Source organism: Xenopus tropicalis, chromosome 4, assembly GCF_000004195.4.
Source record: "Xenopus tropicalis strain Nigerian chromosome 4, UCB_Xtro_10.0, whole genome shotgun sequence".
NCBI lineage: Eukaryota > Metazoa > Chordata > Amphibia > Anura > Pipidae > Xenopus > Xenopus tropicalis.
This window is the reverse complement of record NC_030680.2, coordinates 82,001,364-82,021,439: the sequence shown is the minus strand read 5'-3', so window position 1 is coordinate 82,021,439 and position 20,076 is coordinate 82,001,364. Positions and strand designations below refer to the sequence as shown.

Here is a 20,076-nt window from a genome sequence, read left to right as displayed (position 1 = left end):
ATATATTTTTGTAAAGTTAGTTTACTGTTAGAGGCCTTTTTGACTTTGCAGTTAAGTATGCTTTTTTTAGTGCAGTTCTTAAAAAATGTAGAATTTAAGTTTTTTGGTTGATATTAGCATTTGCATTGAAAGCCTGGTGTACGTTTTTGGGCTATACAAGTAAAGAATCTCCATTAACCCGTATATACTTGAGTATAAGCCGATCCAAATATAAGCCGAGGTACCTAATTTTACCTAAGAAAACTGGAAAAACTTATTGACTCGAGTATAAGCCTAGCGTGTCACCAGTAGGGCTGGTGCGAGTGAGCCAGCACACAAAGCACAAGAAGCATAAGAAGTACAGCAGGATAATCTTGTTATATTGCTTGAGAACTGATAATAGAACTGACATAGATCCCCCCATTCTCAGCAGAAAGCATATTGATATTAACCTGTCTGCCTGTGAGCACTGTGAGAGTGCTGTTCTACCCACTGTGCCATTCCTGAGTTTTTTAGGAGAGATGGCAGTTATGTACATCCCTTCTCCACACAGATTTACTGACATGGTGGGAGAAGGAAGTTTATTAAGAGGAAGGGGCATTGAGTGCCTTGGGCAGCGCATCGGGCATTTCGGCTTATACTCGAGTATATATGGTATTTGATATGTTCCCCTTCAGGAAATATGGATTGGTATTTTGAGTTCATACAACTATATATATACAACTATATATCATATATTATTATATAATATATTTATCTTTTATTAATTTTTAAGTATTTAGAGTAATATATATATTGTTTCAGAGTGGAATTAGACACTTTTTCTGGCAGAGGTAGAAAACTTAGGTTGTCCTTCAAAAAGCACAAAATGTTTGTCATTTATTTTAAAGTCCAAAACTCAAGCGCCATTAAAAGTGTTGTTAGTTTTAGCTTTCTAAATCAGTTTCATTTTTTTTTAAAGTGTGGTCCAACAGTGCTTTAAGCTAGGAAAGTACATTTTTCTTAATTAAACTAAATTGGTTAGGTTAGCCTGAAGGCTATCCTGGAAATTTCAGGTGTTTAAAGATCTAAGTATTTGCAGTCAAATTTCAAACACCATAAATGCTTCCACTGTTCTGTGTGTGAAAAATTGATGAAACAGAATAGCATGGACGTGGTCTCTTGGCATTTAACTCTGACAATCTGTTACCTTTCTCACATCTAGAGATATGAAAATAAGAAATTTACACCATGTGGAAGCCAGTGTATCTGGAGTATGCTCTTTTGCTGTTCTAAACATGAATATATTAGTTTAGCTTTCTAGTTCTGAAAAATGAAATTACTTTCTTTTAGGACAAAATAAATCCAATATCAAAACTTGTTTATTCTTTTTTTTTTAATAAACAATTGCTGTACCTATTTAATCTATGGAAAACAAAACTGCTTAGGTTCTAAACAAGAAACACCCAACTGGCTAGGGAAAAATTATATAGAGGATTCAAAAGGACTCAAAGAGGAATATGAAATTATTGGGAAACTGGAGTGTCATATGTGATCCTAACAATGTGTGCCCAGAATAAAGAGTAGCATCTAAGAAAAGACCAGCATAAAGTACTGCATGGGTATCATTTTTGAAACCTAAACCGGACTTGGACCCCTATAGGGTAAAGGCTGCCACTGTTGAGCTCATTGAAGCCGGCACCTTGAGAAGATTTTATAGTAAGAAGCATGCATCGGATACTGGTACCACTAGAATTTTCTGTAATTAGGTAGTAGGCATCTATATCCCAAGTACATTATTGAGAAACAAATAGCACAAACACTTTATGTATGGTGAGAGGCAGTGAATATGGCCAAGGAAAGCATTCAGTCCATCCTATCTGATACCCATTGTAAGCAGCAATTCTGCCCTGTTTTATGGTCGAGATTCTAGTTACCTGTATAACAAGAGCATTCTTTCACAGTGGCACACATCCTATCCAGTACCCATTGTAAGCAGCAGTCCTGGCATTCTTTATGGCTGGGATTCTAATCTAATTCTAATAGCTATAATATATATGGGTATATATATACAATGGGTATATATATATTTATATATACCCATTGTAAACAGCAGCAGTTGTGCTGTATGGCAACTTCATGGATATGCTACATATGCTATATGATGATAAGAAAAGCACATGTCTATCAGTCAAAATCATTCTTTGTACAAGAAATACTCTAGACAATACAGAGCAAATTAAAAAATATTCTTAATGTAGCCTTAAAGATAGGCAAGCTAAGCATAACAAGAGGAATAAAGAAGGCATTGTATGTCATATCATGATAACATTGATATTTTATGTAACAGAAAAATTCACACACTTGTACATTAGCGAAGAAGGCAAGGTGATATTACATGAGAAGCAAACATTGCTTTACAGAGAATTAAAATATGATGATCAGTTTGATGAAGGAAAACCCCCTGCCCCAAATCTTCAAATCTACTTGAAATTGAAGGGGATTTCTAAATAAACGTCTAATATTTTTTTGTATATAGTATTTCTTATTATAACAGAGAATAAATTAAACAATGTTAAAAAAATTTAATTATTTAATTAAAATCAAGTCTATGGGAGATGGCCTTCCTGTAATTCTGAGCTTTCTGGATAACTGGTTTCTGGATAACAGGCCCTGTACCTGTACCAGGATGCCTATGATTTAATTGCAAATAAGAAAATGTTAATGTTTTCTGAAAAATATATTCTCATTTTGAATTAAACAACAGCAACATGTTTCAAAATGTTGGTACAGGGGAAACAAAAGTCTGGACAAGTTGAGTAATGCTAAAAGGAGAGGATCCCAGAGAGGCTGGATGTCTCAGAAGTAAAATTTGGGAGGGGTACACTACTCTGTGACACACTGTGTGGTCAAATATTGCAGCAATTTAAGAATAATATTCCTCAATATAAAATTGCAAAGACTTTGGGAATGTTATTTTCTACAGTACATAATATCATTAAAATATTCAGAGAATCAGCAGAAATCTCTGTACGCAAAGGACAAGGCTGAAAGCCTGTAGTGGAAATCATTGCATGGGCTCAGGAATACTTACCAAAAATGCTGGCTGAACACAGTTCGTCGCTGCATTTAAAAATGCAAGTTAAATCTCTACCATTAAAAGAAGAAACCATATATAAAACTGATCTGGAAACACCGCTGCCTTTTCTGAGCCCAAATTCATTCAAGATGAACTGAGGTAAAGTGGTGAAGGTGAACTGAGGTGAAGTCTTCTGTGATCTGACAAATTAATATTTGAAATTTTTTTTGGAAATCATGAAAGCTGCATACTTTGGGCTAAAGAGGAGAAGGACCATTTGGCTTGTTATCAGTGCACAGTTCCAAAGATAACATCCGTGATGGTTTGGGGGTGCATTTGTGCCCATGGCATGCTAATGGGATCCAACAGTTGCAGAATAATAAAACAAGCAAAGGAGTACAGGAAAAACTATTTCCTCTTCATTGACTGCTTTAAAGCCCTTTACTGTGTACCCCTCCAGTGTGGCTTCTCCTTAATGATGTGGGGGTACCAGACATTTTATCCTCCTAAAGCACTGAACATAAAGGACTGAACATGAAGGACTGAACATGGAACATCTGATTAGGTCAAGGTTGGGAAATAAGTTGGTTAAGGCTGTGTATTGTCTCCTATAGTATATGTAAATATGCAGTACAAATCAAGCCAAGTTTCAACTGCCTCTACCAGTAAATAACCAATGTATAGTCACATTTCAGCCTTTCCATTCAGAAATCTACAACTATATTCAATTCACTTTCTTTCTTCTAATGATAAAAAACTTTATTTAATAGATAAATTAAATGCACTAGTTCATCAATGGAAATTTATAAAATTAGTAAATTTATAATTATAGGTGATCCAAAAAAGCATCAGTACATATAGTACATTTTTTACATAAACAATGATACATGAGTTAATATTGCACAATACACAGTTAAGACCATGATATAAATTTAGGGAAAATATGTATAGTCTGACTTCACACTGAGCAAAATAAAGACTTAATGAAAAAAACTGATTATGGGAAAGATTAAAGGCAGAATCATAAGAGGATGATAGAGGTGGAGATAGATATACACTTTTAATGAAATAATAAACATGAATTTTCAAGGACTGTGAAACACAGTTATTGACACACAGGTCCAGTAAGCCAAATACCAAGTGGTCACCAAAAGTCAGATTCTGCTAGTCAACTAAAATAAAGCCACTACCCTGTGAATAGTAAGGTAAATAATTCTCTACAGGTAAAGGGGAAATATATTTCAACATAGAGGGCCTTAGAACTGATTTTACTAACCTTCACATATATTATATTGCTAGTATGCATGTGAGATGAATATATCATTTCTGAGGTCAAAATATTTCTGTGGTCATTTAGGGGGAAAGGGACCAGCATAAAAGAATAACATTCACACTGTTTGAGTTTATATTAATAGCCAATGTACATAATTTTTCCTTGAGAGAACAAATAAAAGATTATGCATTTTTTAATATACTTTCCTTATTTTAAAATACACAAAACATGTTTTTTAAAGAGATCCATCAAATCTGAAAACAGAGCCTGTATTCTTTGGACAATATTGATCTAATTTTGGTCTAATGAGCCTACAAAGCTCTTCAAAGATGGTCATGTACACTTAAGCTCTGCTGCTGTACATCCTTGCACTAAGGGAAGGGGCATGCATTTTCATTTCTGTCAGGGGGCACATCTTCAATTTGCTGATTTCTGATCTACCTCATCCCCACACCTTGGGGCCCATTTACTTACTCACGAACTGGCCGAATGCGTCCGATTGCGTTTTTTTCATAATGATCGGTATTTTGCGATTTTTCGGCTAATTGTCGCGACTTTTTTGTTGCCATTCCGAATGTTGCGCAAAATCTGGTGATTTTCTCGTAGCGTTAATACTTGCGCGAAAAGTCGCGACTTTTTCGCAGCTTTCGCGCCGAGTACGAAAGATTTGGATTCATTCAAGCTTCAGTATGGTGACTTTTCTTGGGCCAGGTTGGAGCTGCAGGGTGCCATTGAGTCCTATGGGAGGCTTCCAAAATCATGCTAAATCTGAAAGTTTCGCCCGCCGCTTACGAGCGCTCAATACGAAAAAGTCGCGACAAGATACGAGTGCATCGTAATGGCTACGAAAAACTCGCGTTTTTTCGCGCAAATCGTATTGGTAACGAAAAAGTCGCGACAATTTCCGCAAAGTCATAAAGGCGCCGAAAATTCGCAAAAAATACGAAAAAGTCGCAAAATGTTTGTTTTCCAATCGGAATTTTACCAATTCGGATTCGAATTCGTGTCTTAGTAAATGTGCCCCCTTGTGTCTCATACCCCTTCCTCTTTTTAGTTTTAAGCACTTTTAAGCAGGTCCTTCTTTACCATCTGCATCTGTATATGTTTATAAAAAAAAAATCAATAATAATATTAATATGGTTATATACAAAACAAAAGGGGAACTTCTAACCTGCATATATGCATCACACCCTTAATATAAAATTGTTTGTAAAAATAGCAAAATATTTTCGGCACTTTATTTGGTATTACATTTACAGTTCTTCCCACCTGAAGGAGAAATGTGTCTCCATGATATTGAAGGTTCTGGTTTTCCTGTGGCCAGACATATTAATGACACATTGGTTCCTTCATTAACAGTCATGTCAGAAGAGATGTCATAGATCTTTGGAGAAACTGAAAAAATCAAGGAAATTGAATAATTAATGAAACATACTTTTATAAGCATCTGAATAAAATAAAGCTATAAAAGAAGATTGCCACATAACCTAGAGGAAAGCAAAATCAATTACTTTTTTGGATTTAGTTTATTTAAATGACATGCATTTTGTAATCCACTTCTTTCCCTATTTTACCTTTAGCTGTGCATAGCCCTTATTACATTTAATCTAGCAGAAATAAAAATGTAAAATTCAAAGGCAACAGTAATAGCACCCCTAATCATATCCTAAATATATTTTAAAAATGTAATACAGTATGGAACAAAAATTGGCCTTATCTAATACGACATTGATTTAAACTGCTAAAAATTAATAATCTACCTTGAGAAGGTAGAATATTACTAGGAGCAGTGTAGCCAATGTGACATTAATACATGTATAATTTGGTAAAACTCCAGACAAAATACTTAGGGGGCATTTACTAATGCTTGATTTTTTGGTTTGGGCTTTTTGTCAGCAAAATCTGATTTTGTTGCAGAAAAAAAAGATTTATTATGTGTCAATTTATTTTGACAAAACTGTAACAAATCCAAATGCAAAAATACGCCTTCTAAAACTTGATATCATTTAGTAGTCAATGGCAGATGTCCATTTTACAACCAAAAGATCTTTCTTTGCTTTGTGGTTTTAGAGGATTTCAGGTTTTTTTTTTTTTTTGCTACATTTTTTTCATGCTTTTTCAATTTGAATCTTTTGATAAATGGCCAACATTTATGAAAATGAGTTTAGTCATGGTTTAATAATGATGAATCAATGAAAATCCCAATTTTAATAAATGCATTTCTAAACTTAAGTGAAAAGATGTAAATGTTTTTTGTATATGTTTGTTTTTGACACAGCAGTGCCAATTTGTAGCTTCTCATCTACAACATCTACAGCCTTTTTTGTAGGCACTGTGTACTAATCTTCTGCCTTTTTAATTTCATGATTTCAGCTGTAGGCTCCAGTAAAAATATAAAAATGCAGCAAATACATGAGAAGATTTTTTTTCTTTGTTTTGAAATGATAGCCAAATGAAAAACAGGAACACATCTCTCATACCCCCTTCTAATCTGGAGGGGGGGTGTCATATTTTGGGTTAAATTGAATTCTATGAGAATACTTTGGCAAATTCATTATCTCAGGAAATGCAGTAACTCCCAAGACTGCCTTTATCTGGCAGAACTGAATCAAGACCATATTGTAAAAGGGAACTGGTCTGTAAAGTATTTGTGGTGGCATTATTTGAAGAAGTAATGCATGAGTTAGCTTGAAATCCCTTATTGTAAATTTAAATTTCAGTGTTCTTGTGAGAAACAGAATTCTCAGATATTAAAATATATGTTATGTTGCTCTGACATGTTGTTGCTGAAACATCTTGAAAATTACTCCATTTTTATTGTTTCGTTGTACTATAACTGAAGCTTAGTTGACATTTTAACTTTTAGTAGGGCACATTTCCCAAACACACAGAGTAATATTGAAGAGTCTCATTGACAAAAATGTCTTGCAATGGTCAAGTTAAGGTCTTGATATCAGTTTAATTAGGAATCTGGTGCTTTATTTATTTTTAGAATTATGCAAGCATCATCTGCCTTACCTGAACCAAAATCATACCTGGACAGTATAATACAGGTATGGGACCTGTTATCCAGAATGCTTGGGACCCAGGGTTTTCCGGTTAAGGGATCTTTCTGTAATTTGGATCTCCATAACTTAAGTCTACTAACAATAATTTAAATATTGAATAAACCTAATAGGGTTGTTTTGCCTTTAGTAAGGATTAATTATATCTTAGTTGGGATCAAGTACAAGGTACTGTTTTATAGAGAAAAAGGAGATAATTTAAAAAAAAAAATTAATTATTTACTTATAATGGAGTCTATGGGAGATGGCCTTTCTATAATTCGGAACTTTCTGGATAATGGGTTTCTGGATAAGGGATCCTATACCTGTACACATACCCCAAAAAATGTAAGGGGTCCTAAAGAATACCCATTGATGTGATTTTTTAAAAAATGTTCAAAACTCTGGGAATGTTAACATGTTGACAAAATTATCAAACTGGATACTTGTATTGATTCTTTAGTGTTCAGCTGCTTTCAGTAACATTGCTGAGCACTGTAACCTTTGGGAATTCTTACTTTTTGCACTAGAATTGTTCCAGCTCAGGAATAAATTGCTGAATCTAAAACCCTTGGTAATGTTTTACCGGTGGTAACAAATTAAGTAACTACTAAATGGCAAAGGTTTGAAAAATCAACCTCTATAAGTTGGTATTGTCGCAAAACGTTGCTCTAAAAATATAAAAGTGCGAGTGAATTCTGAATTCTTTTGCAAAAGACCTTTTTTCAACGTATTTAAAATTTTTATTTTGCTCGAACATGAAACAATGATACATTGAAAACTTGCTTTGAGTTTCACTGATATGAAAAATTAAAATCAAAATTATTTATTGCCAGGTCCAAGCTGCTGATAATTCCAAGGTTCATCTATTAATGCAGTCCATTAGATTAGGCTGTGAAAGCAGATATGTGCTATCCAGAAGTTGCTAAAGAGAGTGTATGGAGTGTATGGTTTTGCGAAACTTCCGTAAAAATTTGCAGTGGAAAAATTCACCTCACGGAATTTTTTGTTGCGTGTCAAATTGGGCTCGGTTGCAGCAAAAAAGGGTGCGGCTGCGTCAAAAAAACGTGGGCGATGAAAAAATAGCCACGGCGACAAAAGTAGATGAAGGCGACAAAAAAAAAAATAGATGCAGGCGACAAAAAAAAATAGTGCGACAAATGCGTTTCACAAATTTTTCACCATTTCGCGAATTTTATGGCAAAGCAAATTCGCTCATCACTAGTAACTATATATTATCGAATTGTTACTAGATTGTAATATATATGTTAATACAATAATATATTCTACTTTATGTAGTTTTATGCTGACTACATACCTAAATATATGCTTGTTTGAGGAGGTTGCCAAAAAAGTAGATCTTTGCCTGATTTGAATATCTAGGCCCAATGTAGTCTTGTCCAGATGAGATTTTTAAACTTGTCTGATTGATTTCTGACTGATCTCTGGAAAGATATTGTTCAGCCTTGCTCAGCTAGTTTGTCATTGTGACCCTTACGGGAGTCAATAATCACACTTGTGGGATAATCCTACATTTTCAGATAACACTGGATTGTATCTGGCCAGCTTTACATAGAGTAGAATTTATTACAGTGTTACAATAAAAAAATCGGAACATTTTATATTTAAGATATATGAAACCATGCACCTTTCTATAAAAGGATACATAAAACCACACACATAAGAGAAATGACACATGTGTTTCACCTTAATTGGAAACTACCCCTGACATTTTGTACAGAATAAAGACAATTAAATTTATAAAGTTACATAATTCGTATTACAAGCCAATTTAAAAAAAGGACTGAAAGCTCTGCATGATAGTGCCATGCCCCAATTATAATTACAGAGACAAGGGACATTTAAGGAATGGTAAAAAAGTAATAAGAATAAAAGAAAAATGTAGGGAAAGCCGGAGGAAAGAAACAGCAACATAATATTTGATGATAGACTTGAATAATTTACAATATGTGAATTTGCTAAAAATGTATAAAATAATCCCCTTAGAGGTATTACAGTTTATTAATCCTTGCATGTTACAAACAAATGGCATAATAAATGTCAATAAAATACAGGATTTTTGTTATGTCTACCTGAAAACATTATCCAAAGTATATAGGTAAGTTTGAGCCAAACTAAAAATGATTGTTTCTTGACTTTGGCTACTTTACCATCTAGGTCACTCGATCACAATGGTAATGAGGTCAAATAGATCATTGAGAGGTAACAAAGAACAGACCTTGATATGACAAAATGCCACGAGTGTAAAATGAAAATCTATGAAGTTAAATTATAGTGTGGCTAAGGCAGTTAGAAAATGTAGTAAATTATTTCAATCATATCATTTTTCAAATGTCATTTTAAACTATGTTTTAAGTGATTATCCTTGGTGCCCCATTCAAGTGTTTGCACCCTAACAATCCCATATATACTGTATATATATATATATATATATATATATGGTGAACTATATGGTGGATGGGTTGAATTTGATGGACTATGGTCTTTTTTCAACCCTATGTAACTATATACTACTTCCCTGAACCATAACTTTATTGTAATGGATGGCAAATTCAGAAAATCTTTGGTAAGCAGAGCAAATCTTTTTTTCTTATCTCGGTAATACAGGTTTCCACATGAACCCTTTAACGCAGCACTGTCACATAGTTTGTTTACACAATGAAAAGGAACATCATTAATGTGTGTAGAAACAAAAGTACATTTAGCAGGTCGCACATATACTGTATATACACATACACAAATATACATGATGGGGCAGATTTATCAAAAATGGAGTTGGTATTTTTTGCTCAATTAATATTTTCTGAATCATTGAACATTTGAGATTTATTATAGAAAAAAAGTATGAAAAATTACCATAAAAAATGTGGCAGGTAAAAGCTGTCAAGCAGTCGAGAAGTAGAAGTCGATAGAAATTGTCTCTGATTAATTTATATGATTACTGTATATACTCGAGTATAAGCCTAGTTTTTCAGCACCCAAAATGTGCTGAAAAAGTCACCCTCGGCTTATACTTGAGTCAGGTGCCTTGGGTCCCTCCAGGCTAGCACCATTTGTCCTTTGTGTGCAAATTAGGCCACCCGCAACCAGACCCTCCAGTGCCCTGGCCCGCTTCCATACTTATTTCCCCTTACGTGTCCTCCAGAACTGGGTCTGCTGCCAGTTTGCCAATGCACAATGAGCATGGGGTAGTACTCATATTGTTTTTGTTGACCCTCTTCTCCACTTACAGAGCTAGTTTAACTGTTCTTCTTTGAAATATATATTTAAAAACATATACCCCACTGATGCCTCAATTAATGTAATTCTGTTGGTATTTATTTTGATTATTGAAACTTAGCCGTAGCTGCTGCATTTACCACCCTAGGCTTATACTCGAGTTAATAGGTTTTTCCAATTTTCTTAGGTAAAACTAGGTACCTCGGCTTATATTCGGATCGACTTATACTCGAGTATATACGGTATTTCTTTTCCTAGTTTATTAAAATATTTGAATGGAAAATGAATGGAACAATGTGCTTCTCACTTGTGTGCATTTTCCTATGAAATGACACAATTGCATGTCACATTTTTTCTTAAATAAGTTGTGCTCCAGAAAAAAAGCAATTGTGTAAAAAATAGTACACATTTTGCCATGTTTTTTTTTTTTTTAAATTCTGATCTTGTAAATTATTAAATGGGCTTGCTAGTATACTACTGTACAGTCATAAAGTAACAAAAATCTAACTGTAGCCAAGGATATTAATATATTCCTGGATGTTTTGCATGTTTAGGTAGATATCTGAGCCCCTCTTAAAGGAAAACTATACAGATATTTACACAACGGATTTATATTATGTTATTATGTTATATTATGTTAAGTGACCTATTAAATAATCTCACCAAACTGGAATATAAATACATATATATATGTAAATATTGCCCTTTTACATACTTTCCCTTCATCCACCATTTAGTGATGGGCTGTGTGCTCCCTCAGAGATCATATGACTAGAAATAATGCAGCTCTAACTGTAACAGGAAGTGTGGATGAATGTCCATTCATTGGCTAATGGGGCCTAGCATGTATGTGTGCCTTGGTTTGTTTGTGTGAAGTGTGAATTCTATGATCCCAGGGACAACCCTTAATTCTTAAAATGGCGATTTTCTATTTAGGTACCCAATAGCATACACTAATAAAAATGTATATTTTTATGAAAATGGTTTATTTAGATGAAGCAGGGGTTTATATATGAGCTTGTTTATGCAATATATTTTTTTATAGAGACCTACACTGTTTGGGGGTATAGTTTTCCTTTAGATGCAATAAGAAAATCTGCCATATGAGAATAACCTTGCAGAACATTAAACACCCTCATCACCCTCTTTGCCCATTGCTATATGTGAAAATTTAATTTCCTCAAGTATAAAAGCTTGGACTTTCTTAGTTTTTTTTAGTATAAAAATATATTTCTCATCTGTCTCTAATGTGCTACAAAGTATTATTGTTATCATGCCCCTTCACAAAGGCCTCTCTTCCAGAGAAAACTTTGATAGTATTTCTTGTTTAGTTTCCTTTATCAGTGTAGTTATACATCCTTTCCGGCTTATTGTTCATATGCACTGGATTGAATTCCCTAATATCCTTCCTATGGTCTGACACACTTTCTACTTACATTCTTCTGCAATAAACTGAAAAGGGTGATTGCTAGTGAACTCAGAAATTTTGTCATGAAACATGAATCGCCTAAAATAGTGCATTTAGAAAGATGTGCTTGTTTTCTTTCTGTTCCTATAGGTTGGTGATAGATTTTTCAAAGAATCAGATAAACTTTACCTATATTCTTCATTACATATTTAGTAAATATAGTTATTTATGCTTAGTCGAAGCTGATTTCCTGATAGCCCCAACTGCGCATGCTCTAACAAGGTCCATGTCGCCGGTGAGACCCGAAGCTTCTATGATTGAACAGAAGATGGTGCCCACGTATGCAGCTGCACTGCTTTGCATTTTTAGGTTGGGGTTTGTGACAGGGGCAGTTTTTTAAGTTACAGAGTATGTGATAAATGAGAGATGAGGGTGGTCAAGGCAGGCCAGTTAAGGGGGCTTTTATAGCTGGGAGGGGTGTAGTAGTTCTCCTTTAAAATATGCAGGCATACATATCTCACCCAACTGCTTTTTAAATATATATTGTCATCCTATGTGGATATATATATATATATATATATAACCTCTATTGTTGATTTTTATTACACATTAGTACCTAAAATGTTCTTAAGAGCTGGTGATCAACCTTTGCTTTCCCTTCAATTGTGATTTGCTTTCCACAGCTGTGTTTGGGACAATGCTTTGAGTACTGCTGTAAAAGTAAATTTGTTGTGTGCAATTTGTGGAAAATGTGTTTTGTGATGAGTGAATTCTAAGATATCAGAAGAGAACATTCAAAGAAGCAATCTGGGAAGGTGAGCTTATGCAGCCTTTTTATCAGTTTTATCAGTTCTGTGAAGTGACTTAAGTTGGAATAGTTAGATGTTTGCATTACTGGCATTGATGGGTGTTGATATTCCTTATGTCACCATGCAGCCAAATGTGTTATTAAAGATAAGGATATATTTATACTATATGTCCCAGAATTCAACTGTAAATATAAAACCCTGCATTTTTATATCAGTCTGTGACTTTTTTCCTCTTTTATTTGAAAAACATTTTGAAAATGACTCTTGATAAAAGGAAATTTAAAAAAATATATATTGTGATATATAGTTATGGACATTGCTTATTCCAGTACCTTGAAAAATATATTTTGTTTTTCAAGCAAATTCATTTGAATGGATTGTTATCTTTCATTAATGGCAAATGACATAACGGTCACAATTATAACTGAAAATGAATTTCAAAGTTCTATATAGTCATAGCAAAACTTTATTTGAAAGTAACTTTCTCTGACATCCTGTCTTCACGTGACGGCAGATTTACTAAAACTCTAACTTTTCTCATTTTTAAAAGCTCAAATAAACTCACTTCCACTAATGTCTGATATTTACTTAAAAGTCTGAACAGAAAAAGTCTGGCTGGGAAAAAAACTGAATTTTTCTAATTGTCACATGAAAACTGCAACTTTTTCATTTTGTCGCAAAAAAAAGTGACAAAGATCTAAAAACAACAGCATTTAAAACCGTTGACACTACTGGATTTATCTTGAGATATGCTGCATTGTACATTTTGATCATATTAAAAATATTTGTGCAGAAGAATGAGTTATCCTGTTTCCTGGCAAACCGAGGGCCATGTAGAGCATAGCACATAATATCATTTCAACCATTATATAGCTGAAATTATTATTGGTCATAGGCGATCAGCGAGCTTAAATAATAAAAAAATACAGTTGCTCAAATACTTTTGAAATATCTAATTATTTTAATTTTAAAATGGGTACACAATCGTGAATTGTTAATCCAATTATATTCTAGGGAGCAGATTTATTAATATTCAGATTTTCGTGGTTTTTCAAGTTTTTTGAACCCATGACTAAACTCATTTCCACTCTAGTCATTGATTGAAAGATCCAAACTGAAAAAGCACGAACGAAAAAAAGACACAGAAAAGACTCAAAAACTGCAACCTTTTTGTTGTGTCACACAAATAAAAGCATAAAAAAACATGAAAAACCTTTAAAACCATGAAGCAAAGAAAGATCTTCCAGTTATAAAAAGGACACATGCCATTGACATCTACATGATCTCGACAAAATCTCAGTATACTATTTTTTTTGTTAAAGGCAAAAAATCTGATAATTGTTCCAATTCTGCTTTTGTCAAATGGTTGTTTCAAAATACCCTGCAGAATTAATGAAGAACAGATGGATACACCTCTAACAAATTATATAATAGGAGACAGAATGTTTCATGTCCTTATATGAAACTAATAATACACTAAAATAGTGCTAAATTGTATATAAAATATAAGTTGAATTTCATAGTTGGATAGTTTTATTAATAAATATCCATGTCAATAAAAATGCATATATATATTTTTCTTTTGTCAATGCTTTATTTCTTTTTGCTTTTTTATATTAAACCTTATACCAGTCTCTTACTTTCTCAGCTCTCTGACATCAGTGATCTCTATCTGCTTTATTTATTTTGTTATGGTTATGATGGCATGCTAACATGGCTTGTTAAAACCTTTTCAAATGAAGAGTTGTGTTAGCTACTTATTCTGTTGTTATCAGACTGTACACTGTACTGTACTACTGCCACATTAAAAAAAGGAAATCATTTAAACAAAATAAAATGATTTGCCTGACACACACATAAATATCACATATAATATTAGTTTTTGAGTTGTCTTCGGCCAAGGGTACCATAGCTGAGTATAGGCTCGTTATATCTGCTGTATCCTTACTGTGCTACTGTGCTAAAAGTGTCAGTTTGTGCATTTACTTTTTATTTTATTTGAAAAATTGCCACATAATGATGTTTTGTACTTTTTCTTGTATTAGCATGGAAATAAACTAACAATAATAACTCATGCAAAATTCTGAAGTAGCTTCTCTGTGCCAGTGATTGTCAAGGAACAATAGTTATGGAATACCGTAGGAAAACAAACTGCAGAAAGTAATATTTTACATTGCAGAATTTAAAGGACATTTGAGCTTACCAGGCAATCAGTCACCAGCTGGGAAATCTAGTGATGTCTTAGATTTACATGATTAGATCTTTCGCACTTTGATTGAAAAGCATAACTCAAAGTTCTCCCCTATTGCTTACTATATATAGGGACTTTATATAAAGAGAAAACTATTGCTGCTGCTGCTAAACTGTACTTTGGGCTGAAAATGTGGAAATACATCAAATTGTATGTTATTTCCTTGTCCTCATATTTCATTACGAAAACCTCATTTATTACACACATTGGCTTTTGGATCAACCTGAATTACAGAAACCTTTATCCTTTTCCCCAAATGCCTGATATGGTTATTTTATTCTTTTTGTGATCAATATAAAAAAAACATTGTGTGACCAGATTGTAAAAACAAAGAAAGCATTAACTGTAATATAAGACTTTTCCGCTGCAGTGGCTGTAGCTGTATTTGTATGCAAAGATCAGTACTATGGATAAAATATGTTAAAGATACTATTGCATCTATTTAAAACTTATTAATGTATAATAAGAATATTCATTTGACTTAATCTACCTGAACCAGAATCTGCAAATCATAAACCTTCTCCACTACTGAGCATAAAAACTGATGCATAATATGACAGACTTGTTGTTGTTTCCTTTAAGGCAGTGCTGTCCAACTGGCCCGCGGCCCCCCTCTGTGTGGCCCTCCACCTGTCTGGCTGCTTTGATGGCTTACTCTTGTGTAAGCTTTAAATGGTATCAGTACTGTGATTAACTGGCCCCCTGCATGGTTCTCACCTCAGATTCAGGCTGTAATCCCCCTGTATTGTTTAAACATGTAATCCCCTGTGTTTTTCACACTTTTTAATCTCTGCATTGTTCTACCCCTGCAGAGTTCACACCTCAGGCTCAGGCTGTAATCACCCCCATTGTTCCCCTGTTCACACCTCAGGAGCAGTAGAAACCCACAAATAATCTCTGCACACTACAAAAAGAACATATACTGAGGGGGTACTTCAATTAAAAAGTTTTTTTAATATATAGTTATTGTGCAGACTGTAGGAGCAGTGCCAGCATTGTGTCACTGTATGCTGCCTGAGAGAGTATGGCAGAGTATGGCACACACAGGCAGGGTAGGGAAGGCAGAGTATGGCACACACAGGCAGGGTAGGGAAGGCAGAGTATGGCACACACAGGCAGAGTATGGCACACACAGGCCAAGTATGGCACAAACCAGCCAAGAATAGCAAACACGGTGAAAGTATGGCACACGCAGGCAGGGTAGGGCAGGCAGAGTATGGCACACGCAGGCAGGGTAGGGAAGGCAGAGTATGGCACACACAGGCAGGGTAGGGCAGGCAGAGTATGGCACACACAGGCCAAGTATGGCACAAACCAGCCAAGAATGGCACACAGGCAGGGTAGGGAAGGCAGAGTATGGCACACACAGGCAGGGTAGGGAAGGCAGAGTATGGCACACACAGGCAGGGTAGGGAAGGCAGAGTATGGCAGGGTTTTGCTGTACTTCAACAATTAATATGGCTATGGTCATGTGATAACATGGGTGTGGTTTCAAGTGGGTGCGATTTCAAAAAGGGGAGTGGTCAAAACTGGCTTCCATTATCGGCCCTCCACCACGTAGGTCGGAAAAATTCCGGCCCTCGGTACAACAGAAGTTGGACAGCACTGCTTTAAGGCATTGTTTTCATTATGACATTAACATATCTGCTAAAATACTAATTATTAAAATTAACCATTACCAGATCTATGAAGAGGCTCCTAAATGCTTCAGCTAGAAACAATTCATATTGTTACTTCCCTTGATAGCTCTTGCAAAAAATACCACAAGGATGTAATATGTAAGGTGGCTGGATGTGGCAAATACATTTTTAAAATAAAAACTGCTGTGAAACTCTAATATATTAACTGGGGAAGGAAGATAATATATTCAAGTGTATGTGCTAAATAATTTAATTGATACATTTTTTTTTTAGCCTTTTTAGGTAGATGCACAGAACAGTGATAACAGAAGGTCAGTTTTTCTCTTTCCTACAGCTCAGAATCTATATTTTTACTTATATGGGATCAGTCAGAATGAAATGTTTGATATTTCACATACTTAATGATCAGGTAAAATGAAGAGATGATTAAAAGTCCACATTTCCAAATGTTCAATAACCTGCATCATAATGTTTCTGCTCTTCTATCAATATTAAGATCAATTTCTCGTAAACTGGTTTCATGTTCTTATATTTGCATTAAACATTTATATGAATGTATTACCCTTCAACGGTGATTTAGCTAAATTGCCCACATAACAGAGGTGCTTTACTCAGTATTTAAACTCTGTGGAAACCAAAAATTCATAGATTTTTAAGTACAAATAATTTTCTTTAAGGGGGAAATATATGGTATTTATACTGTAAGTATGGTTTATCTGCTATTCCTTTTCCCCTCAAATAGACAGTAAAAGCAATTGATTATTGCCTGCACAGAAAATTCCTTTCAGCATATTGTTGCTTCAGTGCTTGCTTTGACAAAGGCAATTGACAACTGTCTATATCAATGAAAATATACTGTTTCGATGGTGGAAATTATTAATGGTGCAGTGGTAAAAATACATTTCATTTTAACACTAAAATGTCAGATATTGTCGTAAAGTGCTTATATCTGTCAATAAAATTGCATACTCTAATAAAATCACTAAAAACTCCAGAATTTAAAATATTAATCAAATCTCTTTTCTCTCTTCTCCCAGTTTTTTGCCATTTTACTAACTCCTTTAGCCTAAGTAATGCTAGATTAACCAAAATGCTTAATGGCTTCCTGAATTCATATGTACTCAGTGTTTGACTGGCCCACATGGATACCAGGTGGGCCCCGGTGGGCCCAGGTGTAAGTGGGCCCTCCTGCCTCTTACCATAGGAAAATATAGAGGTTGAGTGAGAGTGGATGAAAAATAGTTTGGAGAGTGGGCCCATGGTGTAGGGCTTTCTGGCATCCCAGTCCAACACTGTATGTACTATATCTGTACAATACTAAATATACATTTTACCATACAAATTAACCCTTGATAAGTAATATCAAAAAGATTTATATGACCACGATTCCATGTTTGGGGAACCTGGAAAAGTATTTAGAATAATTTATAATGAATCAGACAAGGACCAGTTGTCCAAATCAAGAACATGTAAGGGACAATTTATGACACAAGTGCAAAGTGCAAGCTACAAAATTTATGGGCAGTCTGATATATCTTTCACCTCTAATGCAGTGTTGTTTCCCAGAATTATAACAAGCAGCAGTCAATTGGGTGTATCACAAGTACAGTGGAGCATGTACTGTATGTAAGCATGTACTAGTATGGAATCTCATATGCAGAAATCTAATATCCAAAAAGCTTTGAACAGGAAGGCTATCCCTCAAAAAGTAAATTTTAAAGAGATTCTGTCATGAATTTTATGGTGTACTATTTATTTCTAAATTGCACTGTTTATATAGCAAATAATTTAATCTAACATGTATTTTTAGTTATAATATTGGTGTGTAAGCGCCATCTCAGTGCATTGTGCCTCTGTCTGAGCTTTCAGAAGGAGCCGGTGCTACAAATTAGAACTGCTTTTAGGTAACCTATTGTTTCTGCTGCTCAATGTGGGAGTCCAAAGCGAGACTTGGATTTTTTTACTATTGAGTGCTATTCTGATATCTAGCACAGGTGTCAGGAAGCTGCTATCTTGCTACCTTCCCACTGTTCTGCTGATCGGCTGCTGGGACAGGGGGTGATACCACACCCTGGGAAATGAAGAATATGGCTAGCCCAATGTGAAATGTTTGTACATTTTGGATTCTCTTGGAGAAGCTCTATTAACGGATGCATTTTGAAAAAAACAGGTTTTCCATGACAGTATTCCTTTAAGAAAATATTTTTTAAAATGATTTTCCTCTATAGTAAAACAGTCCCTTGTACTTGATAGTAACTAAGCCCCATAAAGTCATATTGATGGCAAACAATTAGGTTTATTTAATGTTTCCATTATTTTTAACATTAACATTTTAATTTGATTCTTGAAACATGACCATATTTTTTTCTGCAAAGAGATTTTTGAAAAAATAAAAAATCACTCACTATTTTCCTAACCAGCAGCAAAAATTAAACTACAATCTTAATAAATAAGATCAGTTTCCTAAACAGCAATACGTAAATCATATAAAAAACTGAAAACATAACTACAGACCAATACTGACCACTTAATCAGCTTGCCTTTGGTTATTTAAAAAATGTCCTATATCAAAATCTTCTGCTTTTGTTTCTTAAATTAGTAATGTAACAGTTACTGTCTGAAATGGAAGATTTAGAAATGAATCACAGATGCTGTTGTTATTACCTTATGTACCTGTGGGACTTAGCTTTTATTTGTGATAGCATGCAATAGTGTCTTTGTAATTGTCCCTTCAGTTTTTATATCACGTATAGAGGATGAAAAAGAATATTTTGAAGATATATTAACAATTAATATATATGGATACTTAGAATACATTTTGTGGCAGACATAAAAATAAACATCTACATGTCAGAAATCTATAATGTATATCTTTATTTTTTTTTGAGTTAAGTAGAAAAAAATATTTTATAAGGGGAATAATATGAAATTGCAAAAGTTGTGTAATGAATCAAATATTTAAAAAATACTGTAGTTATTACCTGATGTACCCCCTGGGGATTTAATAACATATTATAAGTAGGTATGGATTTTAAGATGAACTCAAGACTTAACAAGAGACAGACTGCTATGGAAAAGGAATGATAAAAGAAGAAAAATCCTATAATAGACATGAGATTGCCTTGGGCATTTATCTTAGAAGCAAGTTATCACATTCAAGATGTCACACTTTACTAAACCTACACAAGCTCAGTAATATATTATTCATAAAATGAAAAGCAAAACTATCACTGCTGATGTGATTTCAAGATAAGTTGCAATTATATGAAAAACAAAAAAAGGCACACAACCATGGATAATGAGATAAAACAAAAATATAAGGGGAACAAAACAACAAAGACAAAAAAACAAGAACAACCTTCACCAACAATGAT

At 34.2% G+C, this 20,076-nt stretch overlaps 1 protein-coding gene across 3 annotated transcripts in view; it reads right to left on the bottom strand.

The window, feature by feature from the left end:
• negr1 (neuronal growth regulator 1) overlaps positions 1-20,076 on the bottom strand; it is a 282,343-nt gene that overhangs the window by 133,888 nt on the left and 128,379 nt on the right. For all 3 annotated transcript variants that reach the window (XM_031899790.1, XM_012960537.3, NM_001113066.1), the window contains exon 3: positions 5,580-5,705. In XM_031899790.1, the coding sequence (XP_031755650.1) occupies positions 5,580-5,705 (126 nt within the window). The remainder of the gene's footprint in view (positions 1-5,579; positions 5,706-20,076) is intronic.